Genomic DNA, 21,525 nt, shown 5'->3' on the forward strand with positions numbered 1-21,525 from the left:
ACGGTTGTGGCATCCCGGCTCATGGGGTTGTCATTGGCCAGACAAGCCAAGCCAATGAGGGAAGCTGGATTTGCTTCATGGCCACCTGATTCGTTTAACGACCGCAGCGATTTGCTTAGACGCTGTGGCCAAACGGCCGTAGATCCGTGCCGTTGTTAAACGAATCGTCCATGGATTGTTGGAAGCCTGTTAGGAAGGTTGCAAATGGCGGTCCTATTTCTCCAGGATGCTGCAACCATTGTGAATACAGGCCAGTCGACAAGGGCCGGAGTTTGACCGTGTGATGCTGCAGTGGTCATAAGTGTGAGGACCAGTCATAAGTCATGTTTCTCAGTGCTCTTGCGTCTTTGAATGGTCACAAAACGGATGGTTGGGGGGAGGGGGCACTTGTATTTTTCCAAGCCCTTCTGTCCTTCATCTGGGTCTCCTTTTCAAAAGGTGCCAATTCGTCTCGCGAACCTCATTTCATTTGGTCGCAGAATGAATCGTACAGGCGGGGCCGATGTTCACAATGGCACCTACAGGTAGCCCCTGACCAGAGGTGGGTTCCTACCAGTTCGCACCTATTCGGTAGAACCAGTTCGTCAAATCTACCGAACCGGTTAGAAGAGGTTCCACCAGTGGACCCGGAAAGCAGGCCACACCTACAGAAGAGGTTCCAAAATTTTTTGAAACCCACCACTGACACACACACACACATACACAGAGAGAGAGAGAGAGAAAGAAAGAAAGGAAGAAATAAATAAAGAAAAAAGAAAGAAAAAGTGAGAGAGATGAAAGAAAAAAAAGGAAAAAGGGACAGAGAGACAAAAGGAAGGAAAGAGAAAGAGAAAGAAAGAAAGAAAGAAAGAAAGAAAGAAAGAAAGAAAGAAAACACATGGCCAGCAAGCCACTCCCACCAGGTCACATGGCCGGCAAGCCACTCCCACAAAGGAGGCCACACCCACAGAGTGGTTTTGAATTTTTTTTGAAACCCACCACTGCCCCTGACTTACGACCAGCACGGAGCCCCAGATTTCCATTGCTTAAGCGAGAGACTTGCTAAGGGAGCTTTGCCCTGTGTTACGACCTTCCTTGCCGCAGTCGTTAAGCAAATCACTGCGGTTGTTCAGTTAACAACACCGTGGTTAAGTGAATCTGGCTCCCCATTGACTTTGCTTGTTCGGTCACAAAAGGGGATCACGTACCCCCCGGGACCTTGCAACCGTCATAAATATGAGTCAGCTGCCAAGCGCCCGCATTTCGATCACGAGAACATCGAGCAACGGTCGTTAAATGCGAAAAAGGTCATAACTCCCCTTTTTAAAATGCCGTTGTAACTTCAGACGGTCACTAAGCGGACGGATGTAATTCAAGGACGACCTCTACCGCTAAGCCAAGGCACGATACGTGAGATTTGCTCCATTTTGCGACCTTTCTTGACATGGTTGTTAAGTGAATCACTGCTGTTGCGAATTCCGTGGTGGTTAAGTGAATCTCACTCCCCATTGATATTGCTCGTCTGAAGGTCGCAAAAGGGGATCGTGTGACCCCCCCAGGACTCTGCAACCGTCATAAATACAAGTCAGTTGCCAATCATCATCTGAATTTTGGTCGCATGATCACGGGGATGCTGAAAGCGGTCGTTAAGCGTGGAAAACGGTCCTCCTAAGTCATTGTTTTCAGTGCCGTTTTAACTCCGAACGGTCGCTAAACGAAATGGCCATAAGTCGAGGGCTTCCTGTCCTTTGAAGGGTCTTGCCAGGGCTGCCCGCCCAGAATTTGCTTTGATTTGCAATTTAATTTGCTTTAACTTTAGGAAACACGCAATGCCATCGGGGCTGGTTCGTCCCTTTTTGTGATGAGTAGTGGTGCATGGAAAGGATTGTGTGTGGGTGTGTGGGTTTCTTTGTGTGTTGTGTTGTCTTTTCAGCCTGAGGACCCATAAACAAGCAGCTCTCCCTCCTTGAATATTTTTTTTGCCGGAAAACCCATTAAAAAAAAAAAGATTTGCTTTCCTCTTGTCTCTTCCAAGGGAGCCCTGTCTGGGCAGATCCCTTTTGATCCCTGCAGGATCAAGGAAAACAGCTGGAGGCTTTGTTCCTCCCCCCCCCAACCCCCTTTCTCCTCCCCTCCCCAAAATGCAGAAGTTTCCTTCTTCCCCTCTGCCTGGCCTTTGTGACAAGGGGGGGGTTGTGCTTTGGGGCATCCTGGGACTTGGGAGGGGGGTGCCCCCTCCTTTAAAAGAATAAATTAAAGGTTTGTTTTGGAGGGAGGGGGCAGCTGAATTAAGCCTGTTTAACTTTTGCAAGAGTTGGCAAACTTTGGAAGTAAGCATTTCTTTACTGTAGCCACGGCAAGGTGAATGGACTTCAACTCCCAGAATTCCTCAGGCATCCATCCATCCATCCATGCTGACTGGGGAATTCTGGGAGTTGAAGTCCGCCCAATTTACACATTCTAAGTTTGAAAGATACTGACTGATATACAGACCAATCTCCAGCTATGAGGTGTATCTCATAGCTGGGAATTCCAGCTTTCAGATGGGTGGACTTCAACTCCCAGAATTCCCCAGCCAGCTATATATTTTACAGTGGCCAAGGTTGGAAACACGGGTCTAACTAGGCCCGGAAAAGAGGAGATTTTTCTGAAGGATTGAAGCACACCCATCTTAAAGCCTGCCGAATAGGGAATTCTGGGAGTTGAAGTCCCCCCCATCTTAAAGCTCGCTGAGTGAGGAATTCTGGGAGTTGAAGTCCCTCCATCTTAAAGCTTGCTGAGTAAGGAATTCTGGGAGTTGAAGTCCCCCCATCTTAAAGCCTGCCGACTGGGGAATTCTGGGAGTTGAAGTTCCCCCATCTTAAAGCCTGCCGACTGGGGAATTCTGGGAGTTGAAGTCCCCCCATCTTAAAGTTTGCTGAGTGAGGAATTCTGGGAGTTGAAGTCCCCCCATCTTAAAGCAAGATGGATGGAGAATTTTGGGAGTTGAAGTTCCCCCATCTTAAAGCCTGCCGACTGGGGAATTCTGGGAGTTGAAGTCCCCCCATCTTAAAGCTTGTTGAGTGAGGAATTCTGGGAGTTGAAGTCCCCCCCATCTTAAAGCCTGCGGACTGGGGAATTCTGGGAGTTGAAGTCCCCCCCCCATCTTAAAGCCTGCTGACTGGGGAATTCTGGGAGTTGAAGTCCCCCCCCCCCATCTTAAAGCCTGCCGACTGGGGAATTCTGGGAGTTGAAGTCCCCCTCCCCATCTTAAAGCATCCTGGCTGGGGAATTTGGGGAGTTAAAATTTGATTCAACTTGCAAAAAAAACCTCTTAAAATGGGAACGTCGCAATGTTTTGGGCCAATGTTCTCATTTGGAGTCCAGGCAAATGGGAGATCTTCACGATGATGATTATTGGCTCAAGATTGTCTTCCTGGAAAATCTCTCCCGCAGGTTAAGATGAAAAGAGAAAAGACCGCCAGCTGGACGATGGATCTTACTTTGGTCAATGGGGACTGCAGCGACTCAGACCCCCCCACCGAGGAGAACGAAGCTGCAGGTACCTTTCAACCCAGGGGGGTCCTGAGATTTTGGGGCAGCCTGGAGACCCCCCCCCCCCTCTTTGCCCCCGGGATCATCAGTCAGGTTCTAGAAAATGGGTGGGCTTGCCTTGTTTGGGGGCTCTGAGTGGATGGTGGGGAAGGATTTATACTCCTTGCAGACGTCCATCCCCCCCCCCTCCACTCAGAGCTGAAGAAGCTTCTTGGATAAGAAGCGAAACTTCTTCAAAGAAAAATCCAGAAAGTCCAGTTGCCTCTTGAAAAAGCCCCTTTGGGACAACCAGGACCGAGAATCTCCATAGAGGAAGGGAGAGAAGGAAGGAAGGATAAAGAGGAAGGAAGGATAGAGGAAGAAAGGGATGAGAAAGGGAGGATTTAGGAGGAATGAGGGAGGAAGAAAGGAGAAGGGAAAGAGGGATGGAAGGCTGGAAGAACGGAGGGTGGAGGGAAGATAAAGGAGAAGAAAGGAGGAAGGGGAGGGAGAGAAGGGAGGAAGAAGGAGGGGAGAGTAAAAAGGAAGCACAGAAAGGAAGGAGGAGAGACGGAGGGAGGATAAAGAAGGAAGGAGGGAGGAAGAAAAGAGAAGGCAGTATGGAAGAAACGAGAACAGAGGGAGGATAAAAAGATGAAGGAAGGAGGAGGGGAGAGTTAAAAAGGGAGAGAGGGAAGGAAGGAGAAGAAGGAAGGAAAGAAGGGAGGGAAGGAGGATGAGGAAGAAAGCAAGGAGGAGAGAGGGAGAGATGAAGGAAGGAGGAGGGGAGAGGAAAAAGGGAGGGAAGGAAGGAGGTTAGAAAGGGAGGGAGTATAAAGAAGGAGGGAGGAAGAAAAAAGGGAAGGAGGCATGGAAGGAGAAGGAAGGAAGGAAAGAAGGGAGGGAAGGAGGATGAGGAAGAAAGCAAGGAGGAGAGAGAGAGAGATGAAGGAAGGAGTAGGGGAGAGGAAAAAGGGAGGGAGGGAAGGAAGGAGAAGGGAGGAAAGGAAGAAAGGGAGAGAGTATAAAGAAGTAGGGAGGAAGAAAAAAGGGAAGGAGGTATGGAAGGAGAAGGAAGGAAAGAAGGGAGGGAAGGAGGATGAGGAAGAAAGCAAGGAGGAGAGCCGGAGAGATGAAGGAAGGAGGAGGGGAGAGGAAAAAGGGAGGGAGGGAAGGAAGGAAGGAGAAGTTAGGGAGAATAAAAAGTGGAAGAAAGGAGAAGGAAGGGAGGATAAGGAGGAAGGGAGGGAGTATAAAGGAGGGAGGAAGAAAAGGAAAGAAGGGAGGGGAGATAAAGAGGAAGAAGGAGAAAGGGAGAACAAAGGGAGGAGGGAGAGAGTAAAGAGGGAGGAAGGAACAAAAGAAGGAAGGAGGAGAGGAAGTTGGGGGGGGAGCATGTGCACCATTTCAGGTGTCCTGTTAGAAGAAGAATGTTTAGCTCTTGGGTCAAAGATGGAGACCTCTTGATGGTCTCCAAAGCCACTTGGTTAGGAAAGGAGACTTTGAAGAAACATCTCCCAAGCTTGACAACTGGGGGAATTCTGGGAATTGAAGTCCACCCCTCCTACTCTGGAGGCTCCCAGCATGGACGAATCACTGGCCTGTGACGTAGTCCTTGACATACGGCCACAGTTGGGACCAGACCTTTCAGTTGAGACGGTTATTAACTGAGTCCCACCCAATTTCACAACCTTGACGACCGCCGCGTGACTCCAATAACGACCATCTCCCATGGCAATGGATGTGGTTGTAAACCGAGGACCGCCTGGGAATGGCCGTTGTTGCTTGGCCAGGTGCCCGCGGGGAGTTGGAGGCCTCTGAGGGGCTTCAGAACTAAACAGGGGGAAGAGAAGGCTGGGCGACCATCAGGAGATCTTTGGGGGCCTGGGCTGGGCCTCAACCAGGCAGGGGTGGGTGTCAAACCCCAGGCCCACCTCCCCCTCTTAGTGACGGACGCTTCCTTTGTGCAGGCGCCAGCCAGGTGGCAAGCGTGACCTACAAGATAAAAAAGGAGCAGGAGGAAGAGGAGGAGGAGGAAGAGGCTGATGACGTCCCCAAGAAAGCCCAAAAGGTGAGCCAAGAACAGGAAGCGGTAGTTTGGCCTAGTGGTTAAGGCACCAGGCTAGAGAGCGGGAGACTGTGAGTTCTAGTGCTGCCCTAGGGACGAAAGCCGGTTGCGTGAACTCGGGCCTCTTGGTAGGACATGGTGAGTTCTAGTTCTTCCTTATAAGGCATAAAGGCTGGAGAGGTGACTCTGGGCCAATCACCAGGAGACGGCGAGTTCTAGTCCTGCCTTAGGCATGAAAGCCAATTGATTGACTTTGAGTCAATTAATAACCAGGAGATGGTGAGTTCTAATCCTGCCTTAGGCGTGAAAGCTGACTGGGTGACTTTGGGGCCAATCGCCAGGAGATGGTGAGTTCTAGTCCCGCTTTAGCCATGAAAGGCAATTGGTTGACTTTGAGTCAATCAATCACCAGGAGATGGTGAGTTCTAGTCCTGCCTTAGGCATGAAAGCCAATTGGTTGACTTTGAGTCAATCAATCACCAGGAGATGGTGAGTTCTAGTCCCACCTTAGGCATGAAAGCCAATTGGTTGACTTTGAGCCAATCACCAGGAGATGGTGAGTTCTAGTCCCGCCTTAGGCATGAAAGCTGACTGGTTGACTTTGAGCCAATCACCAGGAGATGGTGAGTTCTAGTCCCGCCTTAGGCATGAAAGCTGACTGGGTGACTTTGGGGCCAATCACCAGGAGATGGTGAGTTCTAGTCCTGCCTTAGGCATGAAAGCCAATTGGTTGACTTTGAGTCAATCAATCACCGGGAGATGGTGAGTTCTAGTCCTGCCTTAGGCATGAAAGCCAATTGGTTGACTTTGAGTCAATCAATCACCGGGAGATGGTGAGTTCTAGTCCTGCCTTAGCCATGAAAGCCAATTGGTTGACTTTGAGTCAATCAATCACCGGGAGATGGTGAGTTCTAGTCCCGCCTTAGCCATGAAAGCCAATTGGTTGACTTTGGGCCAATCACCAGGAGACTGGTGAGTTCTAGTCCCGCCTTAGGCATGAAAGCCAATTGGTTGACTTTGAGTCAATCAATCACCAGGAGACTGGTGAGTTCTAGTCCCGCCTTAGCCATGAAAGCTGACTGGGTGACTTTGGGGCCAATCGCCAGGAGACGATGAGTTGTGAAAGTCAATTGGTTGACTTGGAGTCGTTTCCCCTCCCCCCCCTCTTCAGCTCAGCCCACATCACAGGGTTGTTGTGGGGAAAAGAGCAGGAGGAAATTGTGTGTTTGAATATGTTCGCTGCCTTGAATTTTTTGTAAAAAAATACTAAAGGTGGGGTATGAATTAAATAAAGAAATATGTCTGCAGTGAGTGGATTTGGGGAGCAGTGGACAATGCATTTCTCCGCTGTGTGGGGGGGACGACGGTTTGGGGTGCTCAACCTCCCCCTTTCTGATGAGGGGAGGGGTAGCATTTAAAACAGGTCCGAGGGTCCTTAGAGAAGGAGCCGAGGTGGCGCAGTGGTTAAATGCAGCACTGCAGGCTACTGCTAGATCAGCAGGTCAGCGGTTCAAATCTCACCGGCTCAGGGTTGACTCAGCCTTCCATCCTTCCGAGGTGGGTAAAATGAGGACCCAGATTGTTGGGGGCAATATGCTGACTCTCTGTAAACCGCTTAGAGAGGGCTGAAAGGCCTATGAAGCGGTATATAAGTCTACTGCTATTGCTAAGTCTACTGCTATTGCTAATGGACCCTCGGATCCTAACGCTTTTTTCTCCCCTCCGGGGGGGTCCCAGGTCCCGGTGCGAGGAAACGCTGGCTGGGAGAACAGCCTGCGGCAGAAACCGGCCCCCCGGATCGTCTTCCAGGCCGGCCCGGCCTCGCAGGAGAAGAAACTCAAAGACGACGTGGAAAGCATCGAAGGTTTCAAGGAACGTCACAAAATCAGGGTAGGAAATCTGCTTTTTACCTTTTTTTAAAAATTCAAACATTGCAAAAAAAAGCAAAAATGTAGGCAGTCCTCGACTTACGACAGTTCGTTTAGCGACTGTCCAAAGTTATAACAGGCGTTGGGGGGGGAAAAAAAGGACCGTTTTCCACACTTAACGACCCTCGCAGGGTCCCCGTGGTCGTGTGATCAAAATTCAGACGCTAGGCAACACTGTCTCGTCTTTACGGCGATTGCAGTGTTCCGTTGATCCCCTTTCGCGACCTCCTGACGAGCCAAGCCAGCGGGAGAAAGCCGGATTCGCTTAACGACCATGTGACTGGCTTAAGAACCGCGGGCATTCACTTAACACCTGTGGCAAGGAAGGTCGTTAAAATGGAGCAGAGCTCGCTTCGCAAAAAATGTCTCGCTTAGCCACATAAACCTTGGGCTCCCATTTGGTCGTAAGTCGAGGACTACCTCAACCCAATAAGATTACCTGCATGCAACACGATGAAAGAATGAGAAAAAGTGAAGGACTCAAGGTAGTTGAGTCTTGAAAACTAAAAACCGGGAAAAAAACACTGGAAGAAAAAGTTGAGGTAGTCCTTAACTTATGTCCGTTCACTTAGTGACCATTTGAAGTTGTGATAGACTGATGGGGGGGGGAATCTCAAACGGGATTTGAAGTTTCAGTGGTCCTAACCCCTCCCCCCCACATTTATGATTTACATTTTACGAAGGCTTTGCTTAAAATCAGAAATAAATGCTGCTCATAGCCAAAAATTGGTTCGCTTAACGACTGTTAAAAACCGTCACAAGAAGGTCATAGGACTTGGTTTGATCACCTCACCAACCTGCTCTCCCAGCTGCCGTGAATTACGACCACGATGGGCAGGTTCCATTATGGTCGTAAGTCGAGGACTACCCGTGCGAGCCAATCGCCAGGAGACAGTGAGTTCTAGTCCCCGCCTTAGTCGTGAAAGCTGGCTTGGGTGGCTTTGGGCCAATCAACAGGAGATGGAGAGTTCTAGTCCTACCTTAGGCATGAAAACCATCTGAGTGACTTTGGGCCAATCACTGGGAGATGGCGAGTTCTAGTCCTGCCTTAGCCATGGAAGCCCACTGGGTGACTTTGGGCCAATCACCAGGAGACAGGGAGTTCTAGTACTGCCTTAAGGCACAAAAGCTAGCTAGGTGGGCCAATCACCGGGAGACTGTAAGTTCTAGCCCTGCCTTAGCCAGGAAAGCTGGCTGGGTGACTTTGGGCCAATCACTGGGAGACGGTGAGTTCTAGTCCTGCCATAGAAACCAAAGCCAGCTGGGTGACTCTACACCCGTCACCAGGAGACTGAGTTCTAGTCCTGCCATAGACACGAAAGCCAGCTGGGTGACTCTGGAGCCGGTGAATTCTAGTTCTAGCACGGCTGGCCGGGGGAATTCTGGGAGTTGAAGTCCATAGGGCCCAAAGTTGCTACGCCTGGAGTTTTCTCGGTGTCTGCAAGGACTGTCTTGTTTTTTCGGTTTGAGATCCTCTCTTTCCGCCTCTTTTCTGCTTGGGGGGGCGTCTCAGTTTTCCCTTCTTTTCCAGCACTCCAAAAGACTTTCTGGATGTATCCAGATCAACTACTCCGAAGAGGAGAATTCCAGACAGCAGGAGAACACCGAGGCCCCCAATGGATGTGATTACCGAACAGCCAGGAGGATGGCAGAATATCAGGTGGGAGAGGGACTCTGGTTGGTGGGCTTCGCAAACTGATTTAAAAGTTTTTAAAAGAGGCATTAAGTGAGTCTGCCGGTGCTATTGCGAGAAATGGGTGCCCTCCGAAAGAGTTTCAAGATTTCAAGTTTGAGCCGAAAATCCATTCCTTATACCGGATTAAAAAAATATTAAAGCTTCCCCTCGAACATACATGCTAGTCATTCCCGACTCTAGAGGGCGGTGCTCATCCTTGTTTCAAAGCCGAAGAGCCAGCGCTGTCCGAAGACGTCTCCGTGGTCATGTGGCCGGCATGACTCAATGCTGAAGGCGCACGGAACTTCCCACCAAAGGTGGTTCCTATTTTTCTGCTCGGTTGGCAAAAGTTTTGACAAGTCACGGGAGCTCACTCCTTTACGCGCAGCGCTAGGGATTCGAACCGCCGAACTGCCGACTTTTCTGATCGACAAGCTCAGCATCTTAGCCACTGCGTCCCTTTTAGAATGGATAAACCATCCTAAATATCCAATTTTTAAAAAATGGATTTGCACCAGTCTTCAAGGGTCCTTATATTGTTCCAAGAAGAAATTTTAAGACAGTGTTTCTCAACCTTGGCTACTTGAAGATGTCTGGACTTCAACTCCCAGAATTCCCCAGCCAGCATGCTGGCTGGCTGGGGAATTCTGGGAGTTGAAGTCCCCAAGTCTTAAAGTCCCCAAGTTTGGAGACCCTCTGCCCTAACCCTAACCCACCCCTCTTGTTTCTCTTTGATTCGCAGGACGGGAAAGGATTCGGAATCGGGGAACTGGTCTGGGGCAAAATCAAAGGCTTCTCATGGTGGCCAGCCATTGTGGTGTCGTGGAAGACCACCTCCAACCGCCAGGCGGCCCCCGGCATGCGCTGGTTGAAATGGTTTGGGGATGGAAAGTTTTCGGAGGTGAGCGGCAGGGGAGGGGAGGGGGGGTGGCTGAGAAAGGAATCTGTGCCTTTGCCCCTCCTGTCTTGCTCATCTATCATTTTCTTAGCTGTCCTTTGTTTAATCAAAGGCGACTACCTGGGTTCAGACGCATTAAACCACGAATGATCGCTTACAGATCACTGCGGAGACCACCTTAAAGGAACTTTTCCAACTTAGATGCATTTTAAATATATTTTCAAGAAAGCTTGCAGTCAAATTTATTTCCTGGTTCACTATTTGATAATAAATTCTATGGAAAAGTGCTTCCCCTCCCCCAAGTCAGTCTATCTATCTATCTATCTATCTATCTATCTATCTATCTATCTATCTATCTATCTATCTATCTATCTATCATCTATCTATCTATCATCTATCTATCTTATCTACCTACCTACCTACCTACCTACCCACCCACCCACCCACCTACCTACCTATCTATCATCATCATCTATCATCATTATCTATCTAGCTATCATCATCTATCATCATTATCTATTTATCTATCTATCTATCTATCTATCTATCTATCTATCTATCTATCTATCTATCTATCTATCTATCATCTATCTTATCTACCTACCTACCTACCCACCCACCCACCTACCTACCTATCTATCATCATCATCTATCATCATTATCTATCTATCTATCTATCTATCTATCTATCTATCTATCTATCTATCTATCTATCTATCTATCTATCATCTATCTATCTATCATCTATCTATCTATCTATCATCTATCTATCTATCATCTATCTATCTTATCTACCTACCTACCTACCTACCCACCCACCCACCTACCTACCTATCTATCATCATCATCTATCATCATTATCTATCTAGCTATCATCATCTATCATCATTATCTATTTATCTATCTATCTATCTATCTATCTATCTATCTATCTATCTATCTATCTATCTATCTATCTATCTATCTATCTATCTATCATCTATCTATCTATCTATCATCTATCTATCTATCATCTATCTATCTATCTATCTATCATCTATCTATCTATCTATCTATCTATCTATCTATCTATCTATCTATCTATCTATCTATCTATCTATCTATCTATCATCTATCTATCTATCATCTATCTATCTATCTATCATCTATCTATCTATCTATCTATCTATCTATCTATCTATCTATCTATCATCTATCTATCTATCTATCTATCTATCTATCTATCTATCTATCTATCTATCTATCTTATCTACCTACCTACCCACCTACCTACCTATCTATCATCATCATCTATCATCATCATTATCTATCTAGCTATCTAGCTATCATCATCATCTATCATCATTATCTATCTGTCTGCCTGCCTGCCTGCCTGCAATATTGCAGGTTAACTCTGCTCACTGCCAGGAGTTTGTTCCTGGTTGACTCAGCCGTCAAATGAGGACCCAGATTATTGGGGGCAAATATGCTGACTCTGTAAACCACTTAGAGAGGGCTGGAAAGCACCGTAAAGCAGAATATAAGTCTAAGGGCTATTGCTATTCTCTCTCTCTCTCTCTCTCTCTCTCTCTCTCTCTCTCTCTCTCTCTCTCTCTCTCTCTCCCTCCCTCCCTCCCTCCCTCCCTCTCTCTCTCTCTCTCTCTCTCATGCTGCCTGCCTACCATCCATCCATCCATCCATCCATCCATCCATCCATCCATCCATCTATCTATCTATCTATCTATCTATCTATCTGCAATATTGCAGGTTAACTCTGCTCACTGCCAGGAGTTCGTTCCTGGTTGACTCATCCTTCCGTCCTTCCGAGGTGGGTCAAATGAGGACCCAGATTGTTGGGGGCAAGAGGCTGGCTCTGCAAACCGCTTAGAGACAGATGGGAAGGACTGTGAAGCTGTATATAAGTCTAAGGGCTATTATTATTATTGCTATTGTTACAGATCTCTGCTGACAAGCTGGTGGGGCTGGTATATTTCCAAGAACATTTCAATCGCGCCACGTTTCAGAAGTTGGTGTCCTACCAACAATCCATTCTCCATGTTTTGGAGGTAAGATGGGGGGCTGGGGGGTCGGGTGGAAAGATGGCAGAGAAGGTGGTGGGGTTAGCATGTGGAAAAGACAGGTGGGGATGCCCATCAGGGTGACCGGAAGCCAGTTGGCACCAAGGGAGCCTCTGTGGGGTCATTTTTGCTCTCTGGTTCTCTTGTGGGCATTTCGCGGCCCAACTAGGGAATATCATCAGTGCTGGGAGGGAGCGGGAGATGCGTAATGCAGGGAAGGGGGAGAGGAGGAGGAGAGGGACGTTTGGGGATTTGTGAGCTTTTCTGTTTTCTAGGCAAATCTCCCTTGAGTTATTTGTAAAAATAATAAAAGGCAGGATTCAAAAAAAATAAAAATAACACCCCCACCAAGATGGACAGGGCAAGTCTCTAGTATATAAATAGGAAGCAAACCCCACTCCCTTCTAGCACTGATGATGTTACCTAGCTGGGTTATGAAACGTCTGCAAGAAAACAGGAGACCACCAATCATCCCACAGTTGCCCCATCCGGCTCCTCCTCCTCCCTGCAACTCTCCCCCCACCTCTTTCACAACTGATGATGTTCCTTAGTTGGGTGATGAAACGTCTGCAAGAAAACCACCAAGCTCAGAGAGCACCAAGGACCCCACAGTCCTCCTCCTCCTCCTCCCTCCTCTCTGCAAACTCCCCTCTCTTCTAGCCCTGATGACGTTCCCTAGTTGGGCCATGAAACGTCTACCAGAAAACATCCAAGCTCAGAAAGCACCAAGGACCCCACAGTTGTTATCTTCCTCCTGCATTTCTTCTTCCTCCTCCTCCTCCTCCTCCTCCTCCTCCCCATCTTCCTCCTCCACCTCCTCCTCACACCCATCCCTTCTAGCCCTGATGACGTTCCCTAGTTGGGCCATGAAACATCTGCCAGAAAACATCCAAGCTCAGAGAGCACCAAGGACCCCACAGTCCTCCTCCTCCTCCCTCCCTCCTCTTCCTCCCTTCCTCCTTCCTCTTCCTCTTCCTCCCTTCTCCTCTTGAAACCCTTCCTTCTACAAGTGATGAGGTTCCCTAGTTGGGTCATGAAATGTCTACAAGAAAACCACCAAGCTCAGAGAGCACCAAGGACCTCACAGTCGTCGTCGTCATCCTCCTCCTCCTCCTCCTCCTCCTCCTCCTCCTCCTCCTCCTCCTCCTCCTCCTCCTCCTCCTCCTCCTCCTCCTCCTCCTCTCCCTCTCTGCAAACTCCCTTCTCTTCTAGCACTGATGACGTTCCCTAGTTGGGCCATGAAACGTTTGCAAGAAAACCACCAAGCTCAGAGAGTACCAAGGACCCCCACAGTTCAATCCAAAGCTACAGTCCGTGGCTGCAGTAAAATGGCCCTTGATTACCCCTAAATGGACATTCCGTCCCCTCATTTACTGATTCTTTTTGTGAGATTTTGTGTGCGTTTGTGTGTGTAAAAATGCCGATATCCAAACCCCTCCAAGTGGGCTTACGAGGCAACGCTTCAAAACCCATCCGTGCTGTCCCGCTCCTCTTTAAAAGAAAAGAGGCTGGGACGCTTCCCTGGGTGGGATTGGGACAGACCCACCAAAGACCCCACCATTTGTCTGAAGTGGTTGTAGGGTTTCCTGCCTAGGCTGGGGGTTGGACTAGAAGACCTCCAAGGTTCCTTCCAACTCTGCTATTCTATTCTGTTCTATTCTATTCTATTCTATTCTATTCTATTCTACTCTACTCTACTCTACTCTACTCTACTCTACTCTACTCTACTCTACTCTACTCTACTTTAATGGCAGGGTGAGTGGGGAGGGGGGCTTTTGGGCATTTCCTCCAACTCTATTCCCCACTCCCACCCCCAGCCCCAATCCTTCTGTGACCAAACTTTTTGTGGATGGCAGGTCGCAAGCAGCCGAGCTGGTAAAACTTTCCCCAGCGTGGCCGGGGAGTCGCTGGAGGAGAAGCTGAAGCCTATGCTGGATTGGGCCTACCAGGGGTTCAAACCCGCTGGAGAGAAGGGGCTAAGGCCCCCCAAGACTTTAGGTAAGACCGCCCCCCCGGCTTATTATCCAGGGAGATTTTATTTTCTGGGAAACGGGGTAGGTGAATGAATTATAGGTGATATTGGGGATTGATTATCGGAGTGTCTCGAGGGCAGTGTTTCTCAACCGTGACAACTTGAAGATGTCCGGACTTCAACTCCCAGAATTCCCCAGCCAGCGAATGCTGGCTGGGGAATTCTGGGAGTTGAAGTCCGGACATCTTCAAGTTACCACGGTTGTGAAACTCAGCTCTAGGGCAGAGCGGGGAGGGGGGGAAACGAGTTCTTCAAAATGCCATTTATCCTGGAATCTATTTGAGCTCCAAACACCTTTCCGCAAGCGTTAAGCGCATTTACTGCAAATAACACTGCGGGCTTGCTTGTGGGCGTGCTTCGCACCCGTGCTGGGTATGCACCGCGTGCCCATGCGTCATTCAATAGGAATTGTTCTGCGCATGCGCAGAACTTAAAAACAAGACATCGGCAACCGGGGAACCTGTTCGGGGGGCGGGGGCGTGGCCAGCCTGGGTTGCTGCCGGTTCTGCGAGGCAGCCAGCGTGCCCCGCTACCGATTCGGCCAAACCAGGGCCGAAACGGTAGGAAACCCCCCCCCCACGCTACCTACCTACTTATCTGTTGTGACTCAGCAGAAGTTTGCTGTGAGTTGAGTCGGGATGCAGGAATAACAATGCAGCTGGGGCTCATTAGCGTCGTCTTCTGGAGATAAAAGGACTGATGGTGCCACGCCCTGGTTGCAGAAGTGAATGTTCATTCATTTGTTCGTGGTTCATGGTTCATCGGTTGTGGTTTGTTTGTGAAAGGCACTTGGATAAGTGATTTGCTTTCTGTAACCCTGATTCAAAGAAACACTTGGAGAAGTGATTTGCTTCCTTTCTGTACACCTGGTTTGGCTGTAAGAGATCTTTGTTTTTGCATCCTGTTATCTTCTTGCCATAGACTTTATTTATGTTTAATTTTGGGCTCGCAGCCAAGGACTGATAAAGTTATTTCCTTTTAAGTCTGTCTGCCTGTCATCTTTGAACGAGCGAAGGAGGGGGGGTCAGAACACTTATCTATCTTTTGCAGACGTTAAACCGTTTCCCACCATCATCATAGAGGACTCGAGCCCCCCAGATCCTGCGCCCCCACCCAAGCGGCCTAGGACCAATGGTTCCAGCAGTACTAGCAGTACCAGCAGTAAGGAGGCGCCGGAGAACCGATCCAGAGGTGTGTGTGTGTCACTTCAACAAGGACCGTGGGAGGGGGGGAGAGAGGCTGGGATGGAGGCCTGGCATTTGTGGGGTCTTTGGGGGAAAGATTCCGTGCGTGTTTCACCCAGCAATTCTGGGGGGCTCCTTTAAAGCTTCCTATCTCCCCTCAGTTGCTGACGAAACGATTTTTGTCATCCTTTTGCAGAACGGATGGTTTCTGAAGCCAAAAATAACAGGAAGACCTTAGAAGGTAAGGAGCTTGCAACCTACTCGCTTAATGACCGTTTCGAGTTATAACGGGCGCCGAAAAAAAGTCCCTTCGAAACTCTCTTCCACACAACGGTGGCAACATTCCCGCCGTCACGTGGTCCAAATCCACCTGCTTGGCCACCGACTCGTACTTACGACGGTTGCAGCATCATGTGATTCCTATCTTTTGAGACCTTCTGGTGAGCCAGGGGAAGCCAGATTCGCTTAACAACCTGGTTACCAACTTAACAATTGCAGGGTTTCGCTTAACAACCTTGGAAAGAAAAGTCGCAAAAAATGGGGCAACCTTCATTCAACTCACCGTCTCACTTAGCAAGGGAAATGTTGGGCTCTGTTGTGGTTGTAAGTCGAGGACCGCCTGTATCGGGTGGGTTTGTGTTGAGTTGGGGGGGGGGGTGGAAGTCCCATGGCAAATGCTCTCTTCTTGGAGATGTGGCCAATCAGAAGTTCAGCCATATGTCTGAGTCATTATCCAAGTGCTAATTTGCGTCTTCTGGACACTTGAGTTTTGAAGTCCCTCCCCTCCTTTTAGGAAGGTGGAAATCAATTTCTTTCTTGGCATCTGGGCTCAAAAGAATGGATTATTCCCATGTTTTTATAATGGGCAACATCTAAATCAGGGTCTCTCAGATTTGGGCCCTTTAAGACAGGTGGACTTCAACTCCCATAATTCCCCAGCCAGCTTCACTTCTGAGAGCTGTAGAATTCTGGGAGATGAAGTCCACCCATCTTGAGGTGACTTGAAAATACTAATTATAGGCGGCTGACTAATACTGGCTGGGGAATTCTTGGAGTTGAAGTCTATCCATCTTAAGGAGGTTTGAGAAACACCGGTCTAGGCAGATGACTGGGGGATTCTGGGAGTTGAAGTCCACTCATCTTAAGGTGGCTTGGGAAACACTGTTTTAAGGCAGCTGACTATGCTGGTTGGGGGATTCTGGGAGTTGAAGTCTATCCATCTTTTTTTTTTATTTACTTATTTATTTATTTTCAAAACAAACACATATTATAGAAAATATATCAACTGGTTACAAAAAGCTTTTGTGCATCTCTTCCACCGTCATCAAATATAATTCATATTAATTCAAATATCTTAACTCAAATATTTACTATATTAACATCATCATGCCTCCACTTTTATTTGACTACAGTTATTTAAACATCCTTCATCCTTAGGTATACCAAGATTCAATCCATAACCACATGCTGGCATTTCGTTTGCTTATTTGTAAAATCCTCCATTAACATTAAGTCCTCATATCCTGTTTTAGCTAAACAGCCATAATATTTAACACCAACATTTTCTAATCCTCCATGTATATAATTTATTATCATTATCCTTTCTTTATTTAACTATATCCTGTATCATAACATTTTCTCTCTATTAGTTAAAACTTAACTGTATAGAGTTCATATATATATATATATATATATATATATATATATATATATATATATATATATATATATATATATATATATATATATATATATATATATATATATATATATATATATATATATATATATATGTTATATTTATGCTGATAAATGGAGTGGAAGTGTGACCTTCCTCCCATATTTGGGCATACCAGGGGTTGTGACTTTAAATATATATATATATATATATATATATATATATATATATATATATATATATATATATATATATATATATATATATATATATATATATATATATATATATATATATATATATATATGTTATATTTATGCTGATAAATGGAGTGGAAGTGTGACCTTCCTCCCATATTTGGGCATACCAGGGGTTGTGACTTTAAATATATATATATATATATATATATATATATATATATATATATATATATATATATATATATATATATATATATATATATATATATATATATATATATATATATATATATATATATATATATATATATATATATATATCCATCTTAAGGAGGTTTGAGAAACACTGCTCTAGGCAGATGACTGGGGGATTCTGGGAGTTGAAGTCCACCTATCTCAAGGAGGTTTGAGAAATCCATGTGTAAGCTAGGGAATTCTGGGAGTCGGAAGTCCCCATGACTTAAAGGGGGTCAAGTTTGAACTGAACTACACAGTCAACACCTATTTCTCCAGGTCTGTTTAGTTTTGGGGAGCAGGCAAGAGATTGGGGGGGGGGAGAGGTGATGTGTGGCTGTTGTCCTTAAAGGCCTCAGGACCCCAATTCTCCAAAACGAATGAAATGGATTTTAAGTTCCTTTCCCTGGCTGGTGCTGGAGATTGGCTAATGACAGTGCCTGGTGGATTCTGGGAACTGAAGTCCAGAACATCTGGAGGCTGCCTATAGCAGTGTTTCTCAACCTTGGCAACTTGAAGATGTCTGGACTTCAACTCCCAGAATTCCCCAGCCAGCATTCGCTGGCTGGGGAATTCTGGGAGTTGAAGTCCAGACATCTTCAAGTTGCCAAGGTTGAGAAACACTGGCCTATAGGATTACTTATAGAGGGAGGGTCTTATCTCTTTTAACAGACAGCTGCCTGTCCTGTGGGAAGAAGAACCCCGTGACTGACCACCCGCTGTTTGAAGGGGGACTCTGCAGCACGTGCCAGGTAAGTTGGGCATGAGGCCAGCAAGGGCTCTGCTTTCACCTGGCATCAAGTAAATTCCCTTCGCTTGGCCCAGCCTTTCCTCAGTTGCAGCTCATTTCAATAGGAGGATGATGAGGCTTCTTCGGCAGGAAAATTCTAAATAACCAAGAATCCTTTCCTAAGATTTCGGTTTTTTAGAGGCCATCGGACGGGCATCTTGAAGCTCCTTTGACCGTTATTTCAATCTAATTTGCTGCCCATCTCAAACGTTTAGGGAAGGCTACTTGGCAGGGCCACGGGTAAACCTGGGCAGAAAATGGCACTTTTCTTCATGTGACATGTGTCCTGATTTTTCTCCTAGGACCGGTTTCTGGAACTTTTCTACATGTATGATGAAGACGGGTACCAGACGTATTGCACCATCTGCTGCGAAGGAAGCGAGTTACTTCTCTGCGACAGCGCCAGCTGCTTCAGGTGGGCAATTCCTCCACTGGGCACTGGCCATTAAGGAAGAAGAGAGCTAGCTGGATAATGGAGGGATAGATATTGTTGGTATGATAAGATAGATTGATAGAGATATGGATGGATAGACAGATAGATAGTTGATATGATTAGATAGATAGATAGATAGATAGATAGATAGATAGATAGATAGATAGTTGATATGATGTATAGACAGACAGAGAGATATGGCTAGATGGATGGATAGCTAGAGATAGATTGTTGATATAATAAGATAGATTGATAGAGATATGGATGGATAGATAGATAGATAGTTGATATGATTAGATAGATAGATAGATAGATAGATAGATAGATAGATAGATAGATAGATAGATAGATAGATAGATAGTTGATATGATGGATAGACAGACAGACAGATATGGCTAGATGGATGGATAGCTAGAGATAGATTGTTGATATAATAAGAGATTGATAGAGATGGATGGATGGATAGATAGATAGTTGATATGATTAGATAGATAGATAGATAGATAGATAGATAGATAGATAGTTGATATGATGGATAGACAGACAGACAGATATGGCTAGATGGATGGATAGCTAGAGATAGATTGTTGATATAATAAGAGATTGATAGAGATATGGATGGATGGATAGATAGATAGTTGATATGATTAGATAGATAGATAGATAGATAGATAGATAGATAGATAGATAGATAGATAGTTGATATGATGGATAGACAGACAGACAGACAGATATGGCTAGATGGATGGATAGCTAGAGATAGATTGTTGATATGATAAGAGATTGATAGAGATATGAATAGATGGATAGATAGATAGTTGATATGATTAGATAGATAGATAGATAGTTGATATGATGGATAGACAGACAGACAGATATGGCTAGATGGATGGATAGCTAGAGATAGATTGTTGATATAATAAGAGATTGATAGAGATATGGATGGATGGATAGATAGATAGTTGATATGATTAGATAAATAGATAGATAGATAGATAGATAGATAGATAGATAGATAGATAGATAGATAGATAGATAGATAGATAGATAGATAGATAGTTGATATGATGGATAGACAAACAGACAGATAAGGCTAGATGGATGGATAGCTAGAGATAGATTGTTGATATAATAAGAGATTGATAGAGATATGGATGGATAGATAGATAGTTGATATGATTAGATAGATAGATAGATAGATAGATAGATAGATAGATAGATAGATAGATAGATAGATAAATAGATAGGTAGTTGATATGATGGATAGACAGACAGACAGATATGGCTAGATGGATGGATAGCTAGAGATAGATTGTTGATATAATAAGAGATTGATAGAGATATGGATGGATGGATAGATAGATAGTTGATATGATTAGATAAATAGATAGATAGATAGATAGATAGATAGATAGTTGATATGATGGATAGACAGACAGATATGGCTAGATGGATGGATAGCTAGAGATAGATTGTTATGATAAGAGATTGATAGAGATATGGATGGATGGATAGATAGATAGTTGATATGATTAGATAGATAGATAGATAGATAGATAGATAGATAGATAGATAGTTGATATGATGGATAGACAGACAGATAAGGCTAGATGGATGGATAGCTAGAGCTAGATTGTTGATATAATAAGAGATTGATAGAGATATGGATGGATAGATAGATAGATAGTTGATATGATTAGATAGATAGATAGATAGATAGATAGATAGATAGATAGATAGTTGATATGATGGATAGACAGACAGACAGACAGATATGGCTAGATGGATGGATAGCTAGAGATAGATTGTTGATATGATAAGAGATTGATAGAGATATGAATGGATGGATAGATAGATAGTTGATATGATTAGATAGATAGGTAGGTAGGTAGGTAGGTAGATAGATAGATAGATAGATAGATAGATAGATAGATAGATAGATAGATAGATAGATAGATAGATAGATAGATAGATAGTTGATATGATGGATAGACAGACAGACAGATAAGGCTAGATGGATGGATAGCTAGAGATAGATTGTTGATATAATAAGAGATTGATAGAGATATGGATGGATAGATAGATAGATAGTTGATATGATTAGATAGATAGATAGATAGATAGATAGATAGATAGATAGATAGATAGATAGTTGATATGATGGATAGACAGACAGACAGATATGGCTAGATGGATGGATAGCTAGAGATAGATTGTTGATATAATAAGAGATTGATAGAGATATGGATGGATGGATAGATAGATAGTTGATATGATTAGATAGATAGATAGATAGATAGATAGATAGATAGATAGATAGATAGATAGTTGATATGATGGATAGACAGACAGACAGATATGGCTAGATGGATGGATAGCTAGAGATAGATTGTTGATATGATAAGAGATTGATAGAGATATGGATGGATGGATAGATAGATAGTTGATATGATTAGATAGATAGATAGATAGATAGATAGATAGATAGATAGATAGATAGATAGATAGATAGATAGATAGATAGTTGATATGATGGATAGACAGACAGACAGATATGGCTAGATGGATGGATAGCTAGAGATAGGTTGTTGATATAATAAGAGATTGATAGAGATATGGATGGATGGATAGATAGATAGTTGATATGATTAGATAGATAGATAGATAGATAGATAGATAGATAGATAGATAGATAGATAGATGATATGAAGGATAGACAGACAGACAGACAAATATGGCTAGATGGATGGATAGCTAGAGATAGATTGTTGATATGATAAGAGATTGATAGAGATATGGATGGATGGATAGATAGATAGTTGATATGATTAGATAGATAGATAGATAGATAGATAG

General features: G+C 45.1%; 1 protein-coding gene across 1 annotated transcript in view; it reads left to right on the forward strand.

Moving 5' to 3' along the window:
• The first annotated feature begins 511 nt into the window (after positions 1-511).
• The window catches only part of DNMT3B (DNA methyltransferase 3 beta), a 46,853-nt gene continuing 25,839 nt past the window's right edge, over positions 512-21,525 (forward strand). The window contains exons 1-12 of the mRNA XM_087703176.1: positions 512-524; positions 3,386-3,520; positions 5,463-5,563; positions 7,298-7,450; positions 9,020-9,148; positions 9,906-10,064; positions 11,999-12,106; positions 13,975-14,116; positions 15,201-15,341; positions 15,531-15,575; positions 18,119-18,198; positions 18,539-18,651. Of these exons, the coding sequence (XP_087559302.1) occupies positions 512-524; positions 3,386-3,520; positions 5,463-5,563; positions 7,298-7,450; positions 9,020-9,148; positions 9,906-10,064; positions 11,999-12,106; positions 13,975-14,116; positions 15,201-15,341; positions 15,531-15,575; positions 18,119-18,198; positions 18,539-18,651 (1,319 nt within the window). The remainder of the gene's footprint in view (positions 525-3,385; positions 3,521-5,462; positions 5,564-7,297; positions 7,451-9,019; positions 9,149-9,905; positions 10,065-11,998; positions 12,107-13,974; positions 14,117-15,200; positions 15,342-15,530; positions 15,576-18,118; positions 18,199-18,538; positions 18,652-21,525) is intronic.

This window comes from Thamnophis sirtalis, unplaced genomic scaffold, assembly GCF_051295495.1.
Source record: "Thamnophis sirtalis isolate CommonGarterSnake01/CBP01778 unplaced genomic scaffold, rThaSir2_p1.2 scaffold_43, whole genome shotgun sequence".
Taxonomy (NCBI): domain Eukaryota; kingdom Metazoa; phylum Chordata; class Lepidosauria; order Squamata; family Natricidae; genus Thamnophis; species Thamnophis sirtalis.